Genomic DNA, 22343 nt, shown 5'->3' on the forward strand with positions numbered 1-22343 from the left:
CGGACGCCGTGCGGGGGGCCTTGCTTGAAGCATCAATTAATTCTTCCTCTCTTGTCAGGAAGTCCAGTGTTCTGACAGCGATCTTCCTTACAATGCGGTTGAATCTACGCAAGGCGCCTGTGGTAAAGGAAACCGAAGCGCAGGAAACAGCCCCGAAAACAGAAAACTCCGGTGAAGATTGACCGGGAAGATATCTACGCAATTATTATTTCCTCCTAGTCGATAGCCTGTGCTGAGTACTTGATAATCTACGTTTGTTCCTCATTAATCGCGGGGCGCAACATAGAATATCAATGGTTAATAACAACGATTAATAACAACGATTAATAACAACAATTATTAATAACAACGCCAATCAAGGCGATATGATGCCAGACATTGAATTTGATGTTAGTGGCGTCGATTGTTTATTACGGCATTTAGATGACGCAAAAGCGATTGGACCTGATGGAATATTCCCAGTGGTCCTTAAAGAGTGTCATAGCATCATTTCTCCGTATTTAACGATAATTTATAAGCTTTCCCTTGAGACAGGCCTCATTCCCCAAGATTGGAAAACAGCAAGCGTGACACCCGTTTTTAAATCGGGCGATAGAAAACTCAGAGAAAACTATAGGCCGATTGCACTAACGTCAATATGTTGTAAAATATTCGAACACATTTTATATAGTAACATATCTGCATTCCTTGACTCAAACGCTTTCTATACACCTTCCCAGCACCGGATTCCGGAAAGGTTATTCCTGCAACACACAACTAATAGAATTCCAGCACTTCTTATCTAAAACCATTGATAACAATAGTCAGGTAGACGCGGTTTTTATTGATTTTCAAAAAGCTTTCGATATTGTGTCCCATAAGCTCCTAGATGTAAAGCTTGTTGCATTAAATATAAACGAAAACGTTCAAAATTGGATACGAAACTACCTCAACGGAAGAACCCAGTCTGTCGTCCTAAACAACGCTGCATCTTCACCAATAACTGTTTCTTCAGGCGTTCCACAGGGAAGCGTACGGGGCCCCTTGTTATTTTTAATCTACATAAATGACATTGTCGAACTAATTACATCACCCATAAAACTATTTGCTGATGACTGTGTGATTTACAGAGAAATTACCACTGAAGATGACATAGATACATTGTAAACAGATTTAGATAAGGTAGCGATCTGGTGTAAAAATGGAACATGAATTTAAATCTAAAAAAGTCCAGTAGCGTAAGTTTTTCCAGAAAATTATCCAAATTTCAGCACCGATATAACATCAATGACACGCTTATCTACATACAGTCGGAATATAAGTATTTAGGAGTCTATTTTACCGAATCAATCGCTTGGCATAAACAGATTGACACTGTCATAGCAAAAGCTAGTAGGATGTTACATTTTATTCGCAGAAATTTTAAACAGGCAACACGCGAAGTTAGAGAAACTTTATACTTCTTACATGTCAGAACAATACTTGATTATGCTTGTGTAATATGGGATCCCTATCAAGATTACCTCATTAATAGACTGGAAAAACTACAGAACCAAACAGTAAGGTTTGTTTGCAATAATTACAGCCCGTATTCTAGCGTTTCCGAAATGAAGGCCACTTTAGGATGGGATATACTACATATGCGTAGGCAGAAGTTAAGGCTTAAACTATTCAGCCGAATATATAATAATCAGACAGGTATTAATCGCTATAACTATCTCCTGGAACCAGATTACATATCGACTCGCTGTGATAAGAACAAAAAGATCTCAGCCTATAACTGCAGAACAAACACTTTTTACTACTCCTTTTTTTCCCAAATCAATTAGACAATGGAACAGTTTATCAAATGATATAGTAAATGCATAACGAACTATTCTATTCTATGCTGTGACGGTGCTCTTGTAAAACAAATTTGTGTGTTATATATCTTGAAACCTGTTTGTTTCACATTACTTGTATGCCTTTCTCTAACAGCTATTGTAGTGCTTCCGTTTGTGAGTATATCTGTCCAAAAGCTTTTCTGTATTACTGGTTATATTTTGTTCCCCCCTACGTAATGCCTTTATGGCGATGTAGGTACTCAGTAAATAAATAAATAAATAAATAAATAAATAAATAAATAAATAAATAAATAAAGGAACCAGCTACATTGCGTACTTCAATGCCGGCTGTTTACTTTGCAGTATGTTACATACTCACACTTAGCAAGCGCCGTGTTCGTCCTTTCTTCGTGCTCCGTCATTTTGCGCTGTCCCCTACTTCCGCGCCATCAACCAACTGGCCCAAGCCACAGCCCTAGCAAGCGCTACTTTCAGCGTTTACAATAGGTAAATATTATAACGCGTCAGATGCGAAATTGGGTCCACCCTTTGCAAAGAAGACCTCAAGAAATATAAGAGCAGGACGAGCACTGCATCTGTACCAACAGGCTCACACCCTTTTAATGCAAAAACAGTATTCTTTCCTTCCCTTTTTGAAGGGAAGAAAATTGAAATGTAGGTCTTTTTAGGGCCGGTTAGCGCGAAATTCCAAACATTACGCAGCAAAAAGAAATTCACACACACACACACACACACACACACACACACACACACACACACACACACACACACACACACACACACACACACACACACACACACACACACACACACACACACACACACACACACACACACACACACACACACACACACACACACACACACACACACACACACACACACACACACACGCGCGCACGCGCGCACGCTCGCACGCACGCACGCACGCACACACACACATATATATATATATATATATGATCTATGACTACAAGCAATTGGGACTCCGTAACGGATGTACGGGCGAAAACGGCGTCAGAGAACACGAGAGACAAGCAAGAAAACCGAGACTATCACCTTTACAAATCAAGTAGGAGTTATTAGAGGGTCCTTTGGGTTTAGTGCGAGTTGGAAAGTGCCCTACATTGAAGAACATAACACAAAATAAGAACAATCATTGCACACGTCACTATAACGCCAGTCAGTGCCAACACGCAAGTATTGTCAGCACAGGAATCGGCACTGGAAGCACAGTCTATATTTATGTGGTGCAGTAGGTCACATCACATTGGGAGAATCGAACACAGCTCTTAGCAAATATAATAGCCAAACTTGAGCATAAACTTAATAACTGGGAGGAATAACGCAATCGGCGTTCAAAGATCCACTCTTGCACGTGAACTTAATAAACGTAATGCATAATGTTCAACTGACAATCAAACAACAGGAAACTTACACTCAGAGGCCTTCTCTTCGATGACCTTTGATTCAATATATTGCTTCTTGTTGTTTGCTTCTTTGTTACTGCCTTTTGGTTTTGTTCAGCAGCTAAGAAGCACAACAGACGGGTCGCAGGAACGCGCACACTTGAGGTGGTCAAGAGTGCGCGAACTACAAAATCAGCGTGGTACAAAGAGGCGACGGGATCGAAGTGGCACAGTTGAAGATAAAAATTGGCCTAAGTCGTGCGTGTTCTAGGATTGAGACGTACTGTGAGCTAGTAGCGACCAGAGGAGGCAGGACTTGAACGAAGAACACAAACGACGCTTTCGTCCTGCCTGTCTTGGTCCTGTGCCCGTCCACTGTTGTTTAAAGAACGTGCGAATCCTGGGTACAACATGCTCGCATTCTTCACCGTCGACTACGTCGACACGCACGGTAACCCCTGGTCCGTGCGGCCCCCTTTTCTATAGGCGTCAATTGGAAAGACATCGGCCGAGACAATGGTAGCGGCTGTGGCAGAGCTGCGTGATAAGGACGTGGTATATATTAAGTAGCGCGCTACAGACATGCGCATCAGAGAGAAACGAGCGGCACAATTTGAGGTCATATCGTGGAGATGAAACTGCGAGGAGTTGGATAGAGTTTGGAAAAGAACAAAAAACAAGCTGGGAGCAACGCATCGAGACATTGATGATAAATAAAAACGCAGTCCACTCGTGAATGAAAACATTGCCACTTTTATTTGCGGAGGTCTATTAATAACCATAAAGGAAAGTGAACTGGAATGATACGGAAGGAATCGGAAGAGAAGCCAAGCACGCTTGCGTATTAGATACTGTTTGCGGCACATTTAGGGAACCTATACGTAAAGTCTCGTTATAGAAGAAGAAGGGGTTAAATGTTCTAAACGGATTCACCATATGTCTCTATAGAGAAGGCGTAAGCTTAAAGTAGACCTCTAGCCTCTTCCCTGTCAACGCATGTCAAGTCGCCGTCCCATTTTTAAAGCAAAGCTTTCTTTGCCTTGCTGCTTTCTTGCCGATTATAAAACTTTGGGCGACTACGCATGTGCTCGAGTAAACGACTTGGTTCAGTGAATGCATGAAACGGCGCAAGTGCCACCGGTGAGGTGTCAGAATAGGCAGCTTGGACTGCCTGAGCATGAGCTGGAGTCACGTGGCACTGCGAACGTTTTCGGCCAATCATCCCGAATGAGTATGCGCCACTTGCTCGAACAGAACGAGAGGGAAAAAAGGAAAGGAGCGAAGACCGCAATAGAATAAGTGGAGGCAGCACTCTTACTCACCACTGCACCCATTTGTTAAGGTCCTTGTGGCAAAGAGTGCCACTTAAGGAAGAAAAACTTCAAAGTCGGGAATAAAAGCAGCCGAATGCGAAGAAAGAATTGAAGTGAACAGAACGGGACTAGTAGGTGCACTGAGCGAGGAGCGTTGACAAGATGAAAGGAGGAGGTCAGTAAGCCTAGGTGCCTCCTCTCTTGGATGCTATCGTAGGGATGTTTGCTCAACCGTGGAGGAATTTATAAAAAAAATACGAGTACATCATTAATTTGGTAAGCATTTTTGGTAGTTTCAATCGCCCTGCGGTATGATATCCGCCGTGAAACCTCTTTCACGCCAACCGGTCACGCAATAGGCGCCACTGGTCCAAGCTTGGACCAGTGGGCATGTGTGCCACTCGTGTCCATTCTTGCTTAATGCCGCATGTCCAGAAGTTATCCCACAACCTTAAAGAAGTCGAAATTAGGTACAATGTGCCAGTTGTTTTCTAGGCGCCATGCAAGTTAGCGGGGCTGTCTCCGCGCATCAGCCTCCTCGACAGCAAGCTCGGATGCCAGAGGAAGCACACAGTACCTTACGGGAAAATGTGTGAAAGACGCTGCATATGAAATACCGATGTCGTGTGGGAAGACCTATGTAGGTCAAGCTTTACGCTATGTCCACGACTGAGCACGGGAGTATGAGCTATTATTAAAGAACAAAGGCAATGCGCGCTAATTAACTGCGCACTGCATTGCCTGCAAGTGTGAGCCACTCCTTCGTGACACAAAAATACTGGGCAAAAATAGTGACACGATGGAACGAGAATGGTTGGAGGCTTTCCATATTAAGAGAAAAATGCAGGAAATGCATTAGCGATACGTCTGTTTCTCTCTTCGGAAACGAATTCTAACTGTTCGACACAATGCTGCGAGTTTTCACCGTGACTGCTGCACGCGTGCACTGTATTCCTGTGACTTCGCTCTACGAATAAAATTAGCAGTGGCTTAGCTCGGCTATGCCAGGATATACGTAGCGAAAGCTAAGGCATAACATGGTTGGCCTTGGTTAATCTTCATTGCGAGTCCAGGTTAGTCTGGTTGTCTAGCTATGTTGCGGCGTTTAGCCAGTCGTTCGGCGCGCTGTTCGTCTGTTTCCTTAGCGATTCGTTTCCTCTTCATCTCGTTCCGATGCCGATTCCAGGCCTCCTCCTGCTTATTAGAATTGTCGCCGTCCATACTACCGCCTCAACTGTGGTTGCGGCGCACGCGAGCTCTCCTTTTCAATCCTCCGACATGTTATCAGGCATGCGACGCAGCTGGCGAAGTCAGCGGAGGCGAGCGCAACGACGAGGAACGTGGTGTGACGTCATACCAAACGGTGGCGTCGGAAAGGCGCGGCGCTGCGGCTCGGTGCTACTAGTGCCTGCGCAGTAGTGAGGGAGCGAGAGAGAGCAATATCCGCGGCGATGGCGCGCGTTGTGACGTCATGTGCTTCCTGGGAGCAGCGCCACGGCGAAATCGCAAGTTCGCGGCCAGTAAAGCTTTCGCTTTAAGACTGTTCAATTTTAGCGCTCGCTTTGTTCTTTCTTACCCCCTCCTACTATACTCGCGGTTAACTTTTTGTGGCTGTGAAGGGAAAGCTACGGAGGCAAAGCGCGCACGAGTGAGAGCGCTTCTGAATAGAGTCCCGCGTTTTCAAGACGCACCACGGAATGTAAAGGTTTACTTTTCTTGCGGATTTTCGCTTCCGCGTCTGGGCAAACACGCAACCGTCGCACGTGGAAGCTGCGCCGATTCAGCGTCCGAGCAACCATAAAGCAATGTCAAACGCTGGCGGACTACTCGGCGCGGTAACACTTGTGCAGAAGCTCCGCCCCCGTAGCTTTGCCTTCATAGCCAGAGAAAGTTGTCCGCGAGTATAGTCCTTATTTCTACGTCGTGTTATGTGTCCCTTAAATGTACATAGTCCCCGGAAAGTCCGTGAAGTATTCGAAGAACGCGAACGCATTAAAATCTTTAAGCTTTCTCCGGTGCTGGACGAAACGAAAACCACTTCACATAGGTTCAAGTCCAGCAGCTCGACGCCTTAGCGAGCTGCGCAACGAATGCTTTTAGAGCGCAGCTCTTAAGTCGAGACCATACCTACGCTTGCAGACGCGCCCAAGCTCGCGCCTTGCGTCTGCCGCGTCTCGCGAGGATTGGTGGCTTGCATCCACAAATACGCGCGCCAGCGTGTGCTGACTGGACTCATTCACAGACGCCCTGGAAGACGCTACTTCGTACTTTGTTATTGACAGTGTTTCAAAGTGCTTCGATACCTATAAGAGTAATTGTTATATTTTTAGAGCTCTTAGATCAGCCCAAATAGGAAAGCTTGCATAATATAAATCTGCTTCGCTGAGAGTTAAATGTACCGCGCCGTAGCTGTGTAGCCAGGTGCGCCGACGCGAGGCAGCCCAAGCGTGCGATAACAGAGAGCAGCTGTTCACCGAGATCGCGCCGCGTTTCGACGCGTACGAGCCGTGCCGCCCTGTCTGCGCATGCGTGGTCGTGCGGACGCGAGTTTGCGCACGTCCGCAAGTGTACGTGTGGTGTGGGCTTTAGGCGTCCATTCCTGCGGTGAGCGTCGGCGTTTTCCCTCGTAACCGAGCGAACGAGCGCAGCAGGAGATGGAAGACGGCGATAGCGACGATAGCGCGAGGAAGCAAGCGGGGGAGGAGAGTGCAGTGGAACCATGAGGCGGAAAGCGGAGGAGGAGCGCATGGCGGCGTATGTGGAACATTCTTCCTGCCGCAGGCGTCACGATTACGTGACCTTTCTGGGTGAAGGCAACTGGTCGATAAACCCACACATGCTGCCTGCAGGCATCAGTGTTGCCGGATTCGATACCCTCGTTTTGTAATGAACGAGAAGAAAGGGGGTTAACTTAGGGGCCCGATTTTTTATTAGTCATATAATGAGAAGCCAACAAACAATGACACCAAAGGCAACATAGGGAAAATTACTTGTACTTACTACTTGCATTTAGGCTTGTGAGTGGTGGCGCTGGCTAACACTCTCGAGGTTAGTTGTAGTAGTAAAACATAAATACCCAAGACAATGGATGGGAAACGGCGCTGCGGTAGCTCAAATGGTTAGAGCATCGCACGCGCAATGCGAAGACACGGGATCGTTCCCCACCTGCGGCAAGTTGTTTTTCCATCCACTTTCATTGCCATCAGTTTATAATTTCTTTAATTCAATTAGGAAGTACAAGTAACTTGTCCTGTGTTGTCCTTGGTGTCTGTTTGCTCGCGTCTCATGATATGATTAATAAAATCGGCCCCTCGGTTAACCGCCTTTCCTCTGGTTCATATATATATATATATATATATATATATATATATATACACACGTCGCAATGCTTTCAAATTCATCTGCATAGGTTTACCTAAGTGCCCTTCAATTCTTTTATGGCTGTCTCTCGCTCGTAAGTATTACGGTGGCGTTATTATTACACCTGTTAGATTACATGTAGCTTATTCGTTGAATTGTCCAGGCAGAATTTGTACGTATACATATTTTTATGCATTTCTTCACCTTGGGTACCACAATCCATTTTACTGGGTCCTTCTTTCCTCTTACTAGCTTGTATCTTTGTGTCTTTCTGCAAGTCTGAATCTCGGCATATGTGCTGTATAGTGGGCAGAGCTCTTTCAAACGGGAAGAGCCAACGGACCTCGCGAGCTCGTGATCACCGTATCTCGTGCTTCTAGCGTTCTCAGCAGTCGGCATAGCCAGCCGCTTGGAATTCTTCCCGTTCGACGTTTCTTCTGAACAGGTAAGGCCCTTGGCAATATTAATCGGTGGCTGGTAACACAGCGCCGGCTCTCGTCGACTGCGAAGCGAAAAGACGACGCAGCAGCGCCGCTTGACAGTGCTCGGTCGATTTCCAGGATTTCCACGGTAGGCGGATCAATGCGCTTCTCATAAATGATCAGCTTTACCTGTATACAGCCGCGTCCCTGAACATTTACCGCTATCGGTCCAGCTTCTCGATAGGAACTTTTACAATCCCAGGTGGTCGAAATTTCTGGAGTCCTCCACCACGGCTGCCTCATAATCACAAAGTGGTTTTGGCACGTTAAAGCCCATAATATATTTTTTTTTAATTTTACAAAATCTTACAGAACGTTGCCAATGTACCGCTGCAGATACCGCCTGCTGGTGGCTGCGCATGCGCGGGCGCAGTTAGAACCGGTAGCAGTAACGCTTTGTGGTGGCAGTTGCGTACGCCATGCCAAAATATGTGACCTTTGCTTCTTCCGTAATCAAGAGAATTTTGCTTGCCGTCGTTTCTCCGGTTTGCACTAGCTTTCGCTCGCACAGTCGGCCTTCCGACCAGCCGCCGCCGTGGTCTCCCAGTGGCTGTGCGCGGCCGCTGCGCTGCTGGCTGAGCTCGCGGGTTCGATGCGATGCGCATTGCCAGTCCATGACAAGCAGCGCTTCGCGTTCACCCCGACGGATATGTTTCGGTTCGATAGCGATGAAATGCTTTCGTGTGCGTCAGCTCGTGTCCGAATGGCGACATCTTCGGTAATTTGCTTCCGTTGCTACGATGCGCCTACTAAAGCCAGATGTCAATTGTTGTAGCCATCAACGCGATGGCATCTTCAAGTTGGTTATTAATTTTCAGACGGGAATGATTACTAACGACGAAGCGAGAAAAACGAAACGTTGCGCGCTCACTGACAACTGATTTTTCTCTGCAAAGCTGCGACAAGGCGCATTCTTGCGCTCTTGCACCATTGTGTATGAGGCACCTTGCATAGTTTCTTTATGCTTCGTGCCTTTGTCGAGGCGTTAGAGCTGTATTAGTTTCTCTGCGCAAAAATAAATCGGTTGTCAATCAGCGCAGTGTTTAAGCTGGAGAAGAGAGGAGCTAAACATCTTACCTACCGTCGCAAAATAATACATAATACAGCAGAGAGCGTTAAATTTGGCGTATTGTCCTACGTTTTTCTCCCGCATCTGGGCAAATGCGGAACCGTCGCGTGTGGAAGCTACGCTGATGCAGCATCCGTTCCAAGAAACCAGAAGTGCTGTCAAACGCTTCCTGAATACCGGGAGCAGTAGCGCATGCGCAGAAGCTCCGCCCTGTAGCATACCCTCCATAGCCGCAGGTTCGCGAGTAGTTCATCACCCGTTGTAGAGTTGGCTTTCGACCATTTCTCAGATGCCTTGTGGCCGAGTCAAATGCAGAGAGGGAACTAAAAAAAATGCGCCTTGTATTTGCCGTACTGGCATAAAGGCGTGTACCCTGGAAATAAAGAAGTGTTTTTAAGTTTGTTTCACCGTATCGTCTTCTATGCATTAGAGGCAAGCTACGGCTCGCATCAACCACACTCAGTAACGAGAGCCAGAAAAAAGGCCCCCCTAATGTACATCCCTGGCGCCTTCGCGGTGAACGCTCTGAGAATGGTGGGATCCTGGAAGGATTGGCCGCTTACTGTGTGGCACGCTGCTGGCTCTCGCTCCTGATTGGCTGACCCGTTCCGTCGCTGTATCTGTACTGTACGTGTAGTGATTTGGCTTTCGTTGTTTGAAAGGTTAGGTTAGTGCTTTTGCTCACCTCGGTTTCATCCACGCCTACTTTTTCGAACCATTTACTCCCTACGAGCTCGCACACTTTTCTGTCGTTCAAAGAATTCAACGTTCCTTTTTGCTCACACTTTGTTTTCATGCTATGTTTCAGCAAACATGCATTACAACCAAGGTAGGTGCCAACATGTCTCGTGTTTCAAAAGACACAGGTTTTCCTGCTAGAACTGCAACTCTGCCGGCTCTGCCATCGTTCGGCAACCACGTGAATGGTGGCTTACTATAGTATACGTGCGTGCTTGTATAGCGTAAGCCATTCTTGTGAGGCTGTCTCACCTTAAATTTCAAAGCAGTCGTAGTTTTACAGCGTCGTAGTTTAACACAGCGAGACAATAAATTTATGCACACGTCGTATTCATTAGAAATTGTGGTGCTCTAACGCAGTATTACGTTGAGTATGATCAGTTCGTAGAGCCGCAAAGTCGTTTGGAGCCAGGCGGAAAAGGTTAGGCTAATCGATGCCCATGCTGGGTGAACCACCACGCTTGCAGCATCTCGCGGACACTAGTGCCAGAGTTTCCTTAGCGCATTGTGTCCCGAAAGGAGATCGTGCCGTCGCTTCCGCTCTCCTTTGCCAGTGACAGCGCAGATGTTTGCGGCGCCGACACATACTTTCAAGCATCCGAAGCTTCTTACACTGCAGGTCATGGCCCCCAAATGGGTCGTGAAGGGTCCAACTACGTGTACGTTCTGCTTGGCGGAATAGAGGTGAACTTTCAGTCTCGGTACTCGTACTCTTACTACGCCGCTTTCTTTATCACCCCCGAAATGAGAGTTATTATTAATAGTGTCATATTAGTTTTAGCTACACGATGGACAATGAAAGGGTCAGACAAACGGTGATCTCAACCTTCGGTCGCCACGAAGAAATCTTCACCGAACCCGGTCTCCCAAACGCAGCCAGTTTTCGCTCACCGAAACTGTACTGTTGAGGTTCAACAGATACGGTTGTATTGCCAAAAAGGAAACACATCCTTATCATTCAAATAAATGATTATTTCAATCGTTGGTAAACGCATTAAGAAGTATTTATGGTAGCTCTTTCTGCTGCAGATAATGTACTATAGATAAATAAACTGCATATGTATCAGCATCATTGAAAAAAAGGAGATTTTCAGATGGCTTACGAAAATAAAATTAGCCACGAAGTTTCATTGTGAATATGCCGTATAAGTCGCATGTCGGTAGTAATTCAGCCGAAAGCGAAAAAAATAGTATCCTCTAAAATTGTAACGAGGTCCCCAAGTAGCGACACAAACACTCTATATTTTCCTAAATGTCGCTGATGATGACTCGCTTTAAATGCTAATTTCTTTCATGTTTTAATTGTTCGTTGCTTTTGAGCTGCGGCTTTAAACTACCTCCTGATATGGCGAGTCAATGTTCGGAGTGTGAAAAGAGGAAACAGCTACGATTTTCTAAAACGGCATCGTATTTCAAGATTCTACTTTGACTAGAAACGCTGCATATCTGATGCACCCGCATGGCTCACTGGGAAGCTGTGCCCGGTACTTTCCTTCATCGGATGCTGTGGCTGAACGAAGACGCGCGTATTCTCCTCGGAATAATATAACGAAAGTTGCCAAGACTCCAAAAGGGTCGTTGAGGTGTCGTAAAGCCTTTCTATATTTTCGTTAATTTACGAACACTCACTCGAACCTTTTAAATAAATAAATAAATAAATAAATAAATAAATAAATAAATAAATAAATAAATAAATAAATAAGGACCACGGGAACTCCGAGGAATTTCCAGCACATTCACGAAGCCAATAGTGGGGACATACCAAAGGGCTGTTATCGCTCCAACACCAGACCGTCTCTTTCCGAGTAGATGGCGCTCGGTGAGCGCGCACTTTGCCGCAGCCTTTCTGGTCGGCCGCTCTTTTTTCGCGCGACATTCTCCGTCGGTGCGGAAGGGGGGCCCGCGCGTGGCGCGACCAGTTTCGTCATACCAGTGCCTTATAATTGCGCCACACGTCAGGCCTTTACTGGAACGCTTATGATATTGCGAGCATTGAAGTCTCGCCATAATGTGACACTTTTTGAATGTGGTCAGAAGTGACCTCGTTTAAGCATCCCTTTTCACCATATCTCCCGGACAATCGTCCTGCCTCAACCACGTCTGGCGCAGCCTATAGGTCGCAGTGTGGGAATACACAATAAATCACTTCTTACCACGCACTTCCAGAAGAGTCGAACCATCTCCAATCACCAGTACGCAACTACTGTAGATCGTCAAAAATTATTGGCTACTACGGCTAAGATACCTCAGAAAGAAAATAGTTGCTCTGTATTTTACCATTGTATTGAGAGGCCGACGCTCAGACCTAGGAAAATGTTTACGCAGAAAATCCTCAACCATAGCAATGGCTCAAGCCAACTGGGGCTATCCATCAGGCGGCACGGTGTGAAAATGTTCGCTGTCCGTGGTTCGTCTGTCTATTCTCGGGTGTAACAAAAGCGGGCCGGGTGGTCGCAATCCTGGTCGACCGGTTCCTTAAATCTCGTCAGAAAGTTCATGGGAGAGCAGCGTAGTGTGTTAAGAAGCGATTTTATTATCTAAAGGTTGCTTATGCAGGCCTACCGCGATTTTTGTCTCGCTTAAAGGCAGCGAAACGTTTTACCACGTGAGAGGTTGCAGATGGCGCACACATACTCCTTGCGATGTCGTTGTGAGTGTCAGTGAATGGTTGACGAAAAGGTTGCAGAATTTAAGTCTTTAATAACTGCAACTAAAAGAAATGAGTCGCCGTTACTGCTCACTGTAAATGACGCAGAATCCAGAATGGGGAAAACCGACTCGGCGACTAGGTTACTAGATCGGGCGCGGCCCACGGTGCTCCCAGACTCTCAGGGGTCATGTGCCAGGACCTCAATAATATCCGCCGCCAACCATCAGGTGCCCACGTCGCTTGCTTAGGGGTTATTTGTTAAATGCTATTAATAACAAAATAGAGCTTGATCAACTTTACAGCTGTGCCAAGTTGGCTTTGATCATATTCGCCAAATTGCAGTTAGCCCCTAACGAAACCGTAACTGGCGTCCGCCACACCGCTCTACGCAAGCAAAGGGCGAATCCGACTGGATCTCTGGAATGAATACGCGGTAAGCATTCATGCGAAATGACGGTGCAGTTGAGCATTTAGGGACGACGTGGAACAGCATCGTGCGCTCGCTGTAAAAAAACGACCAGCATCTGACTGTGCCACGCCCACTGTGTGAAACACACAAGGTGTGTCCGTGGAGCGGCCGGGACTGTGCTACCCACCGCTGGCTCGCTCATTTTCCAGGCCATGTACTCGCAACGATGCCCGTTAAAAGGACAGCAGCTGTTAGACGCGAAGAGGGACAGTTTTAATCAATCGTCAATGTATTTGTCAACTTGTGTGCGCGTTGCAATATTCAGCCATATTCGAGTTTATTTTTTTGCACAATGCTTGTAATATAGCGAACTCTAGCGGCAGCCGTTGGTTTAGATTGAAAAGAAAAATACAGCTTAGCCGAAACATACAGATCGTGCATGTTGAAAAATCGAAATACACGAGCAGCGAGTTCCCATGTAATTAAAAAAAGAAAGATAACAACCACCGCAAGAGCAAAGCGAGAGATAGTCTAAATAAGAAGTTGCACAACAAATATTCAATACCCGCCCCAAGACTTTTTCCAAGAAAAAAAAACGTAGAACGTAAAAGATTTAGAATAATTTCAGGAATATTAGTAGCTTTTGCGACTGTGTTTAACAAGCAGAAAGCTTGTGACATTTGTTGTACATGTATCTAGACATTTCTTGTATGTATGTATGTATGTATGTATGTATGTATGTATGTATGTATGTATGTATGTATGTATGTATGTATGTATGTATGTATGTATGTATGTATGTATGTATGTATGTATGTATGTATGTATGTATGTATGTATGTATGTATGTATGTATGTATGTATGTGTGTGTGTGTGTGTGTGTGTGTGTGTGTATGTATGTATGTATGTATGTATGTATGTATGTATGTATGTATGTATGTATGTATGTATGCATGCATGTGTGTACGTATGTTGAACTCCTCGGGCGATGTTCTAACTGTACGCGACTGCGACCTGCTACGGGGACGTAGCACGCAAAGCAACCAACTGCTGCTGCTGCCGGGCACAAGGAACCGTCTCACAACAACGTTGGCGTGTGTGAGGCAGGCGGGGAGTGTGTCGTAGCAGGCGATGAAGCTGCACGAGACGGGAAACCGTCGGCGTAGTCAGCGCTCAGGGATAAATCGGGTAACGTTTGCTTGACGTTTATTGTTCGTTCCGCCACTGTACACACACAGCGGGTCAGAATTGATGCCAGCGTGTTATGACGTGCGTGCGCATTGCGAAAATGGTATTTGTGCTAGAAGACGTGTGCAAAGAAAGGGGGTGCCGGGCACACAATTTGCGCACAGTGCTCGTGCCAGCAGGGCCAGCGGTGTCATACTGGCACACGAACGGGATGAGTCCTCGTGCGATGGCTACTCAAGGGGCTCTTTTTTTCTCTCATTCAGGCTACGGTGGTGGTTACGGCGCCATGTCACCTCAACAGCTAGGAGGTTACGGTGCAGCTTCACCGCAGGTAGCCTTCAGCCCACACGACGCTTACGGCGTGCCTCAGCATCCGGGAGCCTACGGTGGGCAGCAGCAGGCTCGTAAGTGTCGACTGCGTTTCAGCTTTACACACCGTTCGGCAAACATCGCCACTCTATTTAGCCCAGCCGAAACTAACCGAACCTGATGGCTCACTGCTTGACCAAACTCACCCTCCTATATAGTGACACAGTATGTTTGCCACACTGGCATGCACGAAATTGTAATAAACCGAATGCAAATCGTTCGTCTAACACAAATGATTTGAAATTATAATAGGTTTTAGTTTATTACTTTACTCTGTTACCCCAAATTCACGTTATATGTGTGCTGCTACGAACTCTAGCGCTGTGTTGTAGACACATTTTTTTACTGTCTTGTACAAGGAGTGTCCACTACCTTGGCAGTGAACACTTGTTAGCTGCCAGGAAGCTTCCGCTTAGCATGAACTTCTAGATTCCTATTCAAATGCACGTGAAACACATAAATGCAATAATTAAGGAACCGCTTACGATATCTGAAATTCTGGCATTTAGGAGAAGGTCAACTTCGATTTCCCCCGTGAAAGCGAGGAATTCTGTCACTCGACAATCATTGAACTGATTGAAATGAGATTTTGTTGCAATTAGTAGAGGAAGCTGAATTCTATCGACGCTGGAGGGAACGTTTTTAAAAAATTGCCCGAATTCTGTAAATCAAAGTATAACATAACTAAAGCACAAAGTTTACAACTTAGCCAGAAAGACAGCATATAGAGCTGGCAAGTTTGATTTAACTTTATAGCCTACGTGAAATTGTCGCCATGTTTTTCGAGGAGCTTACAAAAGTCCCACTCAAAAATCAGCGGCACATTTCAATGAGGCGTACAATTTGCATAAATTTTATCCACTTTAGGTGTCACAATAGATGCAATTCACAGAATTCTGATATCGTTTTGTATTCATAATTCGGGTTGTAAACTTGATGCTTGTCTTATAAATTTCGATATTTCCAACATTGTTAAAAGAGTGGTGACTGAAATAATAAGAAATATATAAATATAGTTGCTAAAGTCGGTAGACCTTAGCTTTCTTTTATGCGCAACAAGCATAATCAAATTCAAGGTAGTGGGGTCCGAGCTAAACGATTTCTTGTGTTGTCACGCATTTAGATAATATCCTGCAAACTTTGAGCCCAATTGCACGAACTTTTAGACCCAGAATATATATATATATATATATATATATATAATCAATTTCCTTAGAAAAAGTACCGAGAATTAGTAAATAGAAACAACATTGCAGAAATTTACAATTCCGTAACACTGCACCAAAAGCAGTCACAATATTGTGTGAACTGTATATGTTGAATGACGTGGGTCTTTGGGCGTGTCGGTGAGACATGACAAAAACTTCAAGTCGAGGACGGTGAAAGAAGACTAACACACGAGCGCTCGTGTGTCTGTCTTCTTTCACCGTCCTCGTCTGGTTGTGCGCTTGAAGTTTTTGTCATGTATCGGTTGGTTAGCATAAAAACAGCAATTATTATACACTTTGGATCCTACGTGAAACTACAACATTTTTTTACGCGAGTTCTGCTAAATTCATAACACTGTCGCTATACCCCTTAGCTGCATGCTTTAACTTAACAAACTCATCTGCTTGTTTGGCCGCGGTTGTAGGAAAATTTTGCTGCTTCGAATAAAAAAATTTAGAGAGAGGCAAGCCGATGTATGAGACTGTTGCCGGCTGCTTGACCACCCGGCACGGTCGGCACCTACGAGAACACCGATAGTCTCGACGTTGTCCTTCATTTTTTTTCCGTAGCAGAGTACGGCGGATACCAAGGATACCAAGGATACCCAGGATACCCAGGATACCCAGGATACCCAGGATACCAACCGCGTAGGTGTTGCCGATTTGTTTGCTTTTTTGAAGTTCTTGAAACTATTGCCGAAGAAACGATGCGTCTGGCGCTTTTGTAACTCACTCGAAATCTTCTGACTTGCATCTAGACTTCGCAGTAATCTTAAAACGACGTAACAGGACGACAGGCACCTAGGACTGTCATTCACAGACACCGTTTATTTCCCTTAAAGCAGTACTGTAACATACTTTCGAAGTTGAAAGTTAACGTTTCTCGCGCGCAGCAAGATCATCAGGTACGACGGCTGGGAAATGCATATACGATTCCTGAATTTACTGCTAACGTTCTCTCGAAATTCCTGGCCCGACATCATAGACATTGTGGTGACATCGTGACAGAGAACAAAAATTTCCGGCAGTGTTTTAGGAATAAGGCTATAGCTATAATGTTATTGCCGATAGAAAAAAAAAGTCAGAAATAGACACGTCTTTAATCTCTAATCAATGCAACGTCAAGCATGGCTTGTATAGAGTGTCGGATCTGTTTTACAAGCTGCCTTCACATATGCCCTCGGCAATGCATTCAAACGAGCTTCTCGCACTGGTTCATCGTGAAAGCGATTTCGTTTTCCTCTCAACCACGCGGAAGATCAGACCCATCTATATTTGGTCGTACGTGAGAATAAACGAAAATTACAAATTGTTTAAAATAGATTTGAGTTTACGTATTATAAATGTTCTGCCGAGCTGACGAAAATTACAACGTTTCTTGAAAAGGAAACCTAAGTTAGTGCTTTGTAATGCAGTAAAAGAAAAGGATATCAAGATCCTGGAATAGAAATATCGACTTTGTCATATACTACGCGACCCTTGACGATAGCAGTTGTATTCTCAACCCGATTTTCACGAAGGTCAGTAAAACCGAGGTAAGAATGTCGCATAAATTGTAACTTATTGCATCGGATTTTTCCACTTACAATGACTGAGATGCAGCCTATCAAATGAAGTGATAGAAATCGCCCCAAGAAATTGCTATTTCCGTTAATATTTAAATTAAGCATATCGGATATACATAGCATAAATTTGATTGTACTTAGTCGTTGCGTCGCAACTGTTTTCCTTTCTGTATTCAAACGAATGCTGTTGCAGTTGATTCAGCAGCTTGCTCAGTCGAAGTACTTGTGCAGTCTACTCGAACAGTGGGCGTTGGGTCAGAGTTAAAGTTTCTTAAATGATGAGTCACCATATGAATAGGCGGGACTAAGTACAGCTATTCATTGTTATAACAAAGTTGCTTTATTCGAAATATCGCTTTATTCGAAGTTTTCGTGCTCCTGATCGCAGTTACACCAAACTTCGTGTAGTACGAAGCGCGCAGCGGAAAATCTTCGTGGGACTTTTTGGTATGCTTTTCTTTGTGATATCCTAAATAGCGCTGCGAATGCCACTCCGTCGCGTGATGAAATTAACTCTGTCACGTGACGCATACCGACAGCCGAGGCAGCTGCTCGTGGGGGACAGCAGAATTTTGGCATCGCGTCGCAACTCTCTAGAGTGGCGCTGTCTCGTATACTTTCTGCGAGTTTCTTGCTGTTGGTGCACGGGTCCCGCTTTGCCACGGCATTTTCCGAGCCTCTTCTTTTTAACGAAATACCACTTATAACCAGGTCCATTTATGATTCCAATGAATTCGTTAAAAGGATGGTTTGTTGTGGGTTGTACTATTTGTTATCAGGGTAAAAAATATGGCATACAACAAGATCAAAGGCGACATTCGTGGTCCGTATCGTTTTACCGTTGTGTCGTTTACTGCCTGGTTGCTACGTGTCACACGCCGATGACAGGAGAGCTTCCTTTTCGTTCCAGCTTCCTCTGACATGGATGATTCGGGTAAGCGCAACTCAATTGTATTCTCCGAGGGCAGATGCAATTCATATTCCACCGTGATACGTGCAGGTGTTCATTTGTACCGCGGGAAGTTAAAGGGCGGAACACGCTTGCTTAGCATTCCCCTCGAATTTTTCTTAGCTGCCTATGCAGCTCTGTCTATCGTCCTGAATTTAGGTAACCTTTGATTTTTTATGGGCGGTTAAAACGATGTGCGCAAGTTCTTGGCTGCAACAAGTTTGGTAGGGAGTCGCGTATTATGTTTTTCCAGCTGCTCCGAACTCCTGCGTTTATTTATTTTTTTATTTACGGGATGATATATAGTACAGTGTAGGAAATTTTCGCATTTGCATTGCTCGTTTTGTTCTTTATACCAGTCTTACTACTGCATTGAAGTTTTGCACGCTTGAATAATGTGTGTCGCGATTGCTTTACTTATGAATCAGTTTCCTACGCACGTCTGCATTTTGAGTTGGAATGAGATGATTTGTTTTCTTCACATTTGCGTTTCCCCCTTTTGCAGCGCGTGGACCTGTACTCAAATGTAATGCTCCGATTGCTGTCGGGGCCTCTTTGAAAAAAAAAAAAAGCGCACGAGATGCATGAGTAAAAATGAAGCTTGAGGCCAGCGGCAACGAATTGCACATTTGACTGGTGCCTTTAAAGCGTACATTGACGGTTGGAGAGATCAATGCAACAGGAATGGCAGTGATAGGCCTACGCAGTCCGAAGTTATCGAGCCTGGAAATGTAAAAATACATGAAATGTATAGCCTCAACTCAGAGAGCGCGGTCTTCTGTCCCGCTTTCTTTCACCCACTGACGTAACTCATCGCTGCCACTGGTAAGACGCACCCACGTGGCGGAAGTTGGCACGCAGTGGTTGCCTACATATTCGACGTTCACGGACTCGGTTACTCCGATGGCGCAGTTACCGTGGTGAAAGATACCTTTGCGCATTCTAGCACATTTCGTGTTTCGCACTACTGGTCGAGCAACTTGGGACTGCGCAACGTCTCTTTTCCTCGGTTCAGCTGGTTCCGTTGGTTCGGTTCAGCGTAGAACCGCGAACGACAAAAGGAGTGCGGCAACAACGGTACACCGAGGTGAGGAACGTGCACCACGCGAACACGCACGCGCAAAACGAGGTAGTGCTCACGAGCGTACGCGTTCGACGAGAGGGCCGTCTTGCTGCAGAGGCGAAAGAACGGCCAGCGCCCTTAGCGGGCTTTGGGATTGTAGCGACATTTTTTTTTTATGGCTGTGTCTGTTCGCGTTAATATCGAAAGTAGACCAAAGAAAATCTCCATTTATCGCGTTTTCGATGCCGTGCAATGGCTAGGTGCAACGTTATTTTTAACTTAAAATGGTGTGAATGCGAGCTGGTTGGTACGAATTTGAGTGCCTCTTCTAATGCGAAAGCATTATATGCTCTATTACGCGAAAATCCGGCGTTGTGGTCGGTGGCGTGACGGAACGATGGTAGCAGAAATGGCCGACGGCGAAGCACATCAAGAAATACTCGAACTGACGTCAAGTTTCTCGGGGACGTTCCTGTAAACAAAGTAAATTAATGCCTTCGAAAATAACATTAGGTTAATTAGGTTCTCGGTGGGATTCGAACCCTGGCCTCCGGGGTCCAACACGAATACGCCTCCCCGACGCCACGGTGGCTCAACGGTTGCGGTTGACGAAATGTATGCCCAGTGCTTGCGTCATTGCTCACGTCACGTCGCAGCCATCTGGATGACCAAACGTGTGGCCCAGTGCACGCGTCGTTGGGTGCATGACGCAGCAGTCAGCGGGTAGGAAGTGGCGCCACGTCACGAGCGTATAAAAAAAAAAGCATTAATGTCCAATTGAATGCCGCCGAGCGGTCCTTCGGGTTACGCATCCTCGCGGGGCAAGGGAGCGCGTTTTCATTTGGCTGTGTGCCGAGCCTCAACTGGAACGCAGGGCGAGAGCTCGCGCTGGCAAGGAACGCGCAGAAAAAAATCACCAAAGCGACTATATAATGTTTTCGCATTCCCACCCGTACGCAGTCGTAAGTGTCTCTGCCCCCCCCCCCCCTTTTTTTTTTACCGACGGTTGTTTTTACCATTCACGGTGGGACGAGTGGTGACGTGGATGATTCTTTTGGGGAGCGCAACTGAGTGACGATGCGGTCGGCAGCGATGTCGTGATTTGCTTGCGTGATTGAAATATTAAATATTTTGATATAGGCGCATGACCTTCTGTAGTGCATCGACACAGTCGAATTATTTCACATCGGCCCGTGTATCGGTGTTCCGACAGTCGGCTTCTCGAACTCGCGTAGGAGAGGCACCAACTAGACAAGCCAGGTGTAAGAATGTTACCGAAGGAAATAGATTTTACGAGTCTATCCCCGTGCACATCACGCGTGCAGCTGCTATACTGTAATGTGATGCGGTCGAATTTTTCCGGACAAATGCATGCAAATGTATAACTGTATGCACGGGAGCTTGTGGAAATAACCTTCAAATATTGAGCGCGAAAGGACCACTCACAGCGAAAATGCCGAAAGAATTAGAATGTGGAAGCGGCGATAGCTAGGTCAAGGACTGATTTCATTTCTTTCACACGGCGCATACTGCGTAACTAGATTTTTTTTCTCACAGTCGCATTTTGCAGTCCCTATAGTTGCAAAATTAAGCGGTACTGTAGCTATAAAACTGCCCCCGTCACGAAACGTTTCTCACGTGGTCGCCGAGCGCTAAAGCATGTCGCATTCATGACGGGCTCCGCGTTCGCAGAGTTTTGTGCAGTGAGGAGAATTCAGTCTCGCCGAGTTTGAATTCGGCGCAGGTCTGTTACGTTTTCCTTCCCACCACTGATAGATTGAACTGGTTGGTTGAACGGAGCGATATGCGTCACTGCTTGCGTCACCACGTGAAGGGGCGTAGCCAGGGAGAGGGGGACGTATTCTCGAACGATCACTCTCGGCAATACTATCGCGTTCGCGTGACGTACTGCTCAATCAGCCAATCAGTGCGCGCCTCGTGGCCGAGGCGATAGCACCGCCGAAAATGATGGTCCCAGAATCGAGACCAAAACGCTGCTACCCCGTGCGTCGACGTGAATGCGTGTGGTACGAGAAGGAAGCAACCGGTTGACGTTGCGAGCCGAAGTTTGTTGAAACGCGACCGATCTTTCGAGATGTAATTTTTGTTAAATGCTGCCGTTTGGGTTCCGCTGGTGCATTGCGGTGAAATTCATCAGATTGCCAGCGGACGGGGGCGATGCTCCTGGGCACGGATAATGCGCATTTAGGAGTCTCGGCACAGTTGTGGGGGAATGACGGTGCGAGCGGCCTTTGACCTTCGGTAGTAAACGGGCGAAGGAGCGTGCCGTGTGAGGGGAGCAAATATTAAGGTTGGGCTAAGCGGTAGCTTTGCACATACATACCCGGGTATACGTCCGTTATAATGAAATAGATGCCCTTCCTGATGTCTAATGATGGTCTGAAATGTATAAGCGTAGGGCAATAAATAGTATATATTGCTCACGGTTCACGGTGACTCACTATTTGGAGTGCACTGCAGGCGATGGGAATTCGAATGGAGAACCTCTGTGAAATTACTATTAAAGTTAGGTTACGTTAGCACGTATTAAATGCTTTCCTAAATGAGCAGAGCGTAGAGATTGCGAAGAACAAACTGCAATCAATCAATCAATCAATCAATCAATCAATCAATCAATCAATCAATCAATCAATCAATCAATCAATCAATCAATCAATCAATCAATCAATCAATCAATCAATCAATCGAATGTAGTAACTACTGACCTCATCGAAGTTCCTGTATGG

At 45.8% G+C, this 22343-nt stretch overlaps 1 protein-coding gene across 1 annotated transcript in view; it reads left to right on the plus strand.

Annotated features, from left to right (window-relative positions):
• LOC126525988 (uncharacterized) overlaps positions 1-22343 on the plus strand; it is a 183464-nt gene that overhangs the window by 62705 nt on the left and 98416 nt on the right. The window contains exons 3-5 of the mRNA XM_072284147.1: positions 14706-14846; positions 16590-16667; positions 18495-18518. Of these exons, the coding sequence (XP_072140248.1) occupies positions 14706-14846; positions 16590-16667; positions 18495-18518 (243 nt within the window). The remainder of the gene's footprint in view (positions 1-14705; positions 14847-16589; positions 16668-18494; positions 18519-22343) is intronic.

The sequence above is a fragment of the Dermacentor andersoni genome, chromosome 8 (genome assembly GCF_023375885.2).
Source record: "Dermacentor andersoni chromosome 8, qqDerAnde1_hic_scaffold, whole genome shotgun sequence".
Taxonomy (NCBI): Eukaryota; Metazoa; Arthropoda; class Arachnida; order Ixodida; family Ixodidae; genus Dermacentor; species Dermacentor andersoni.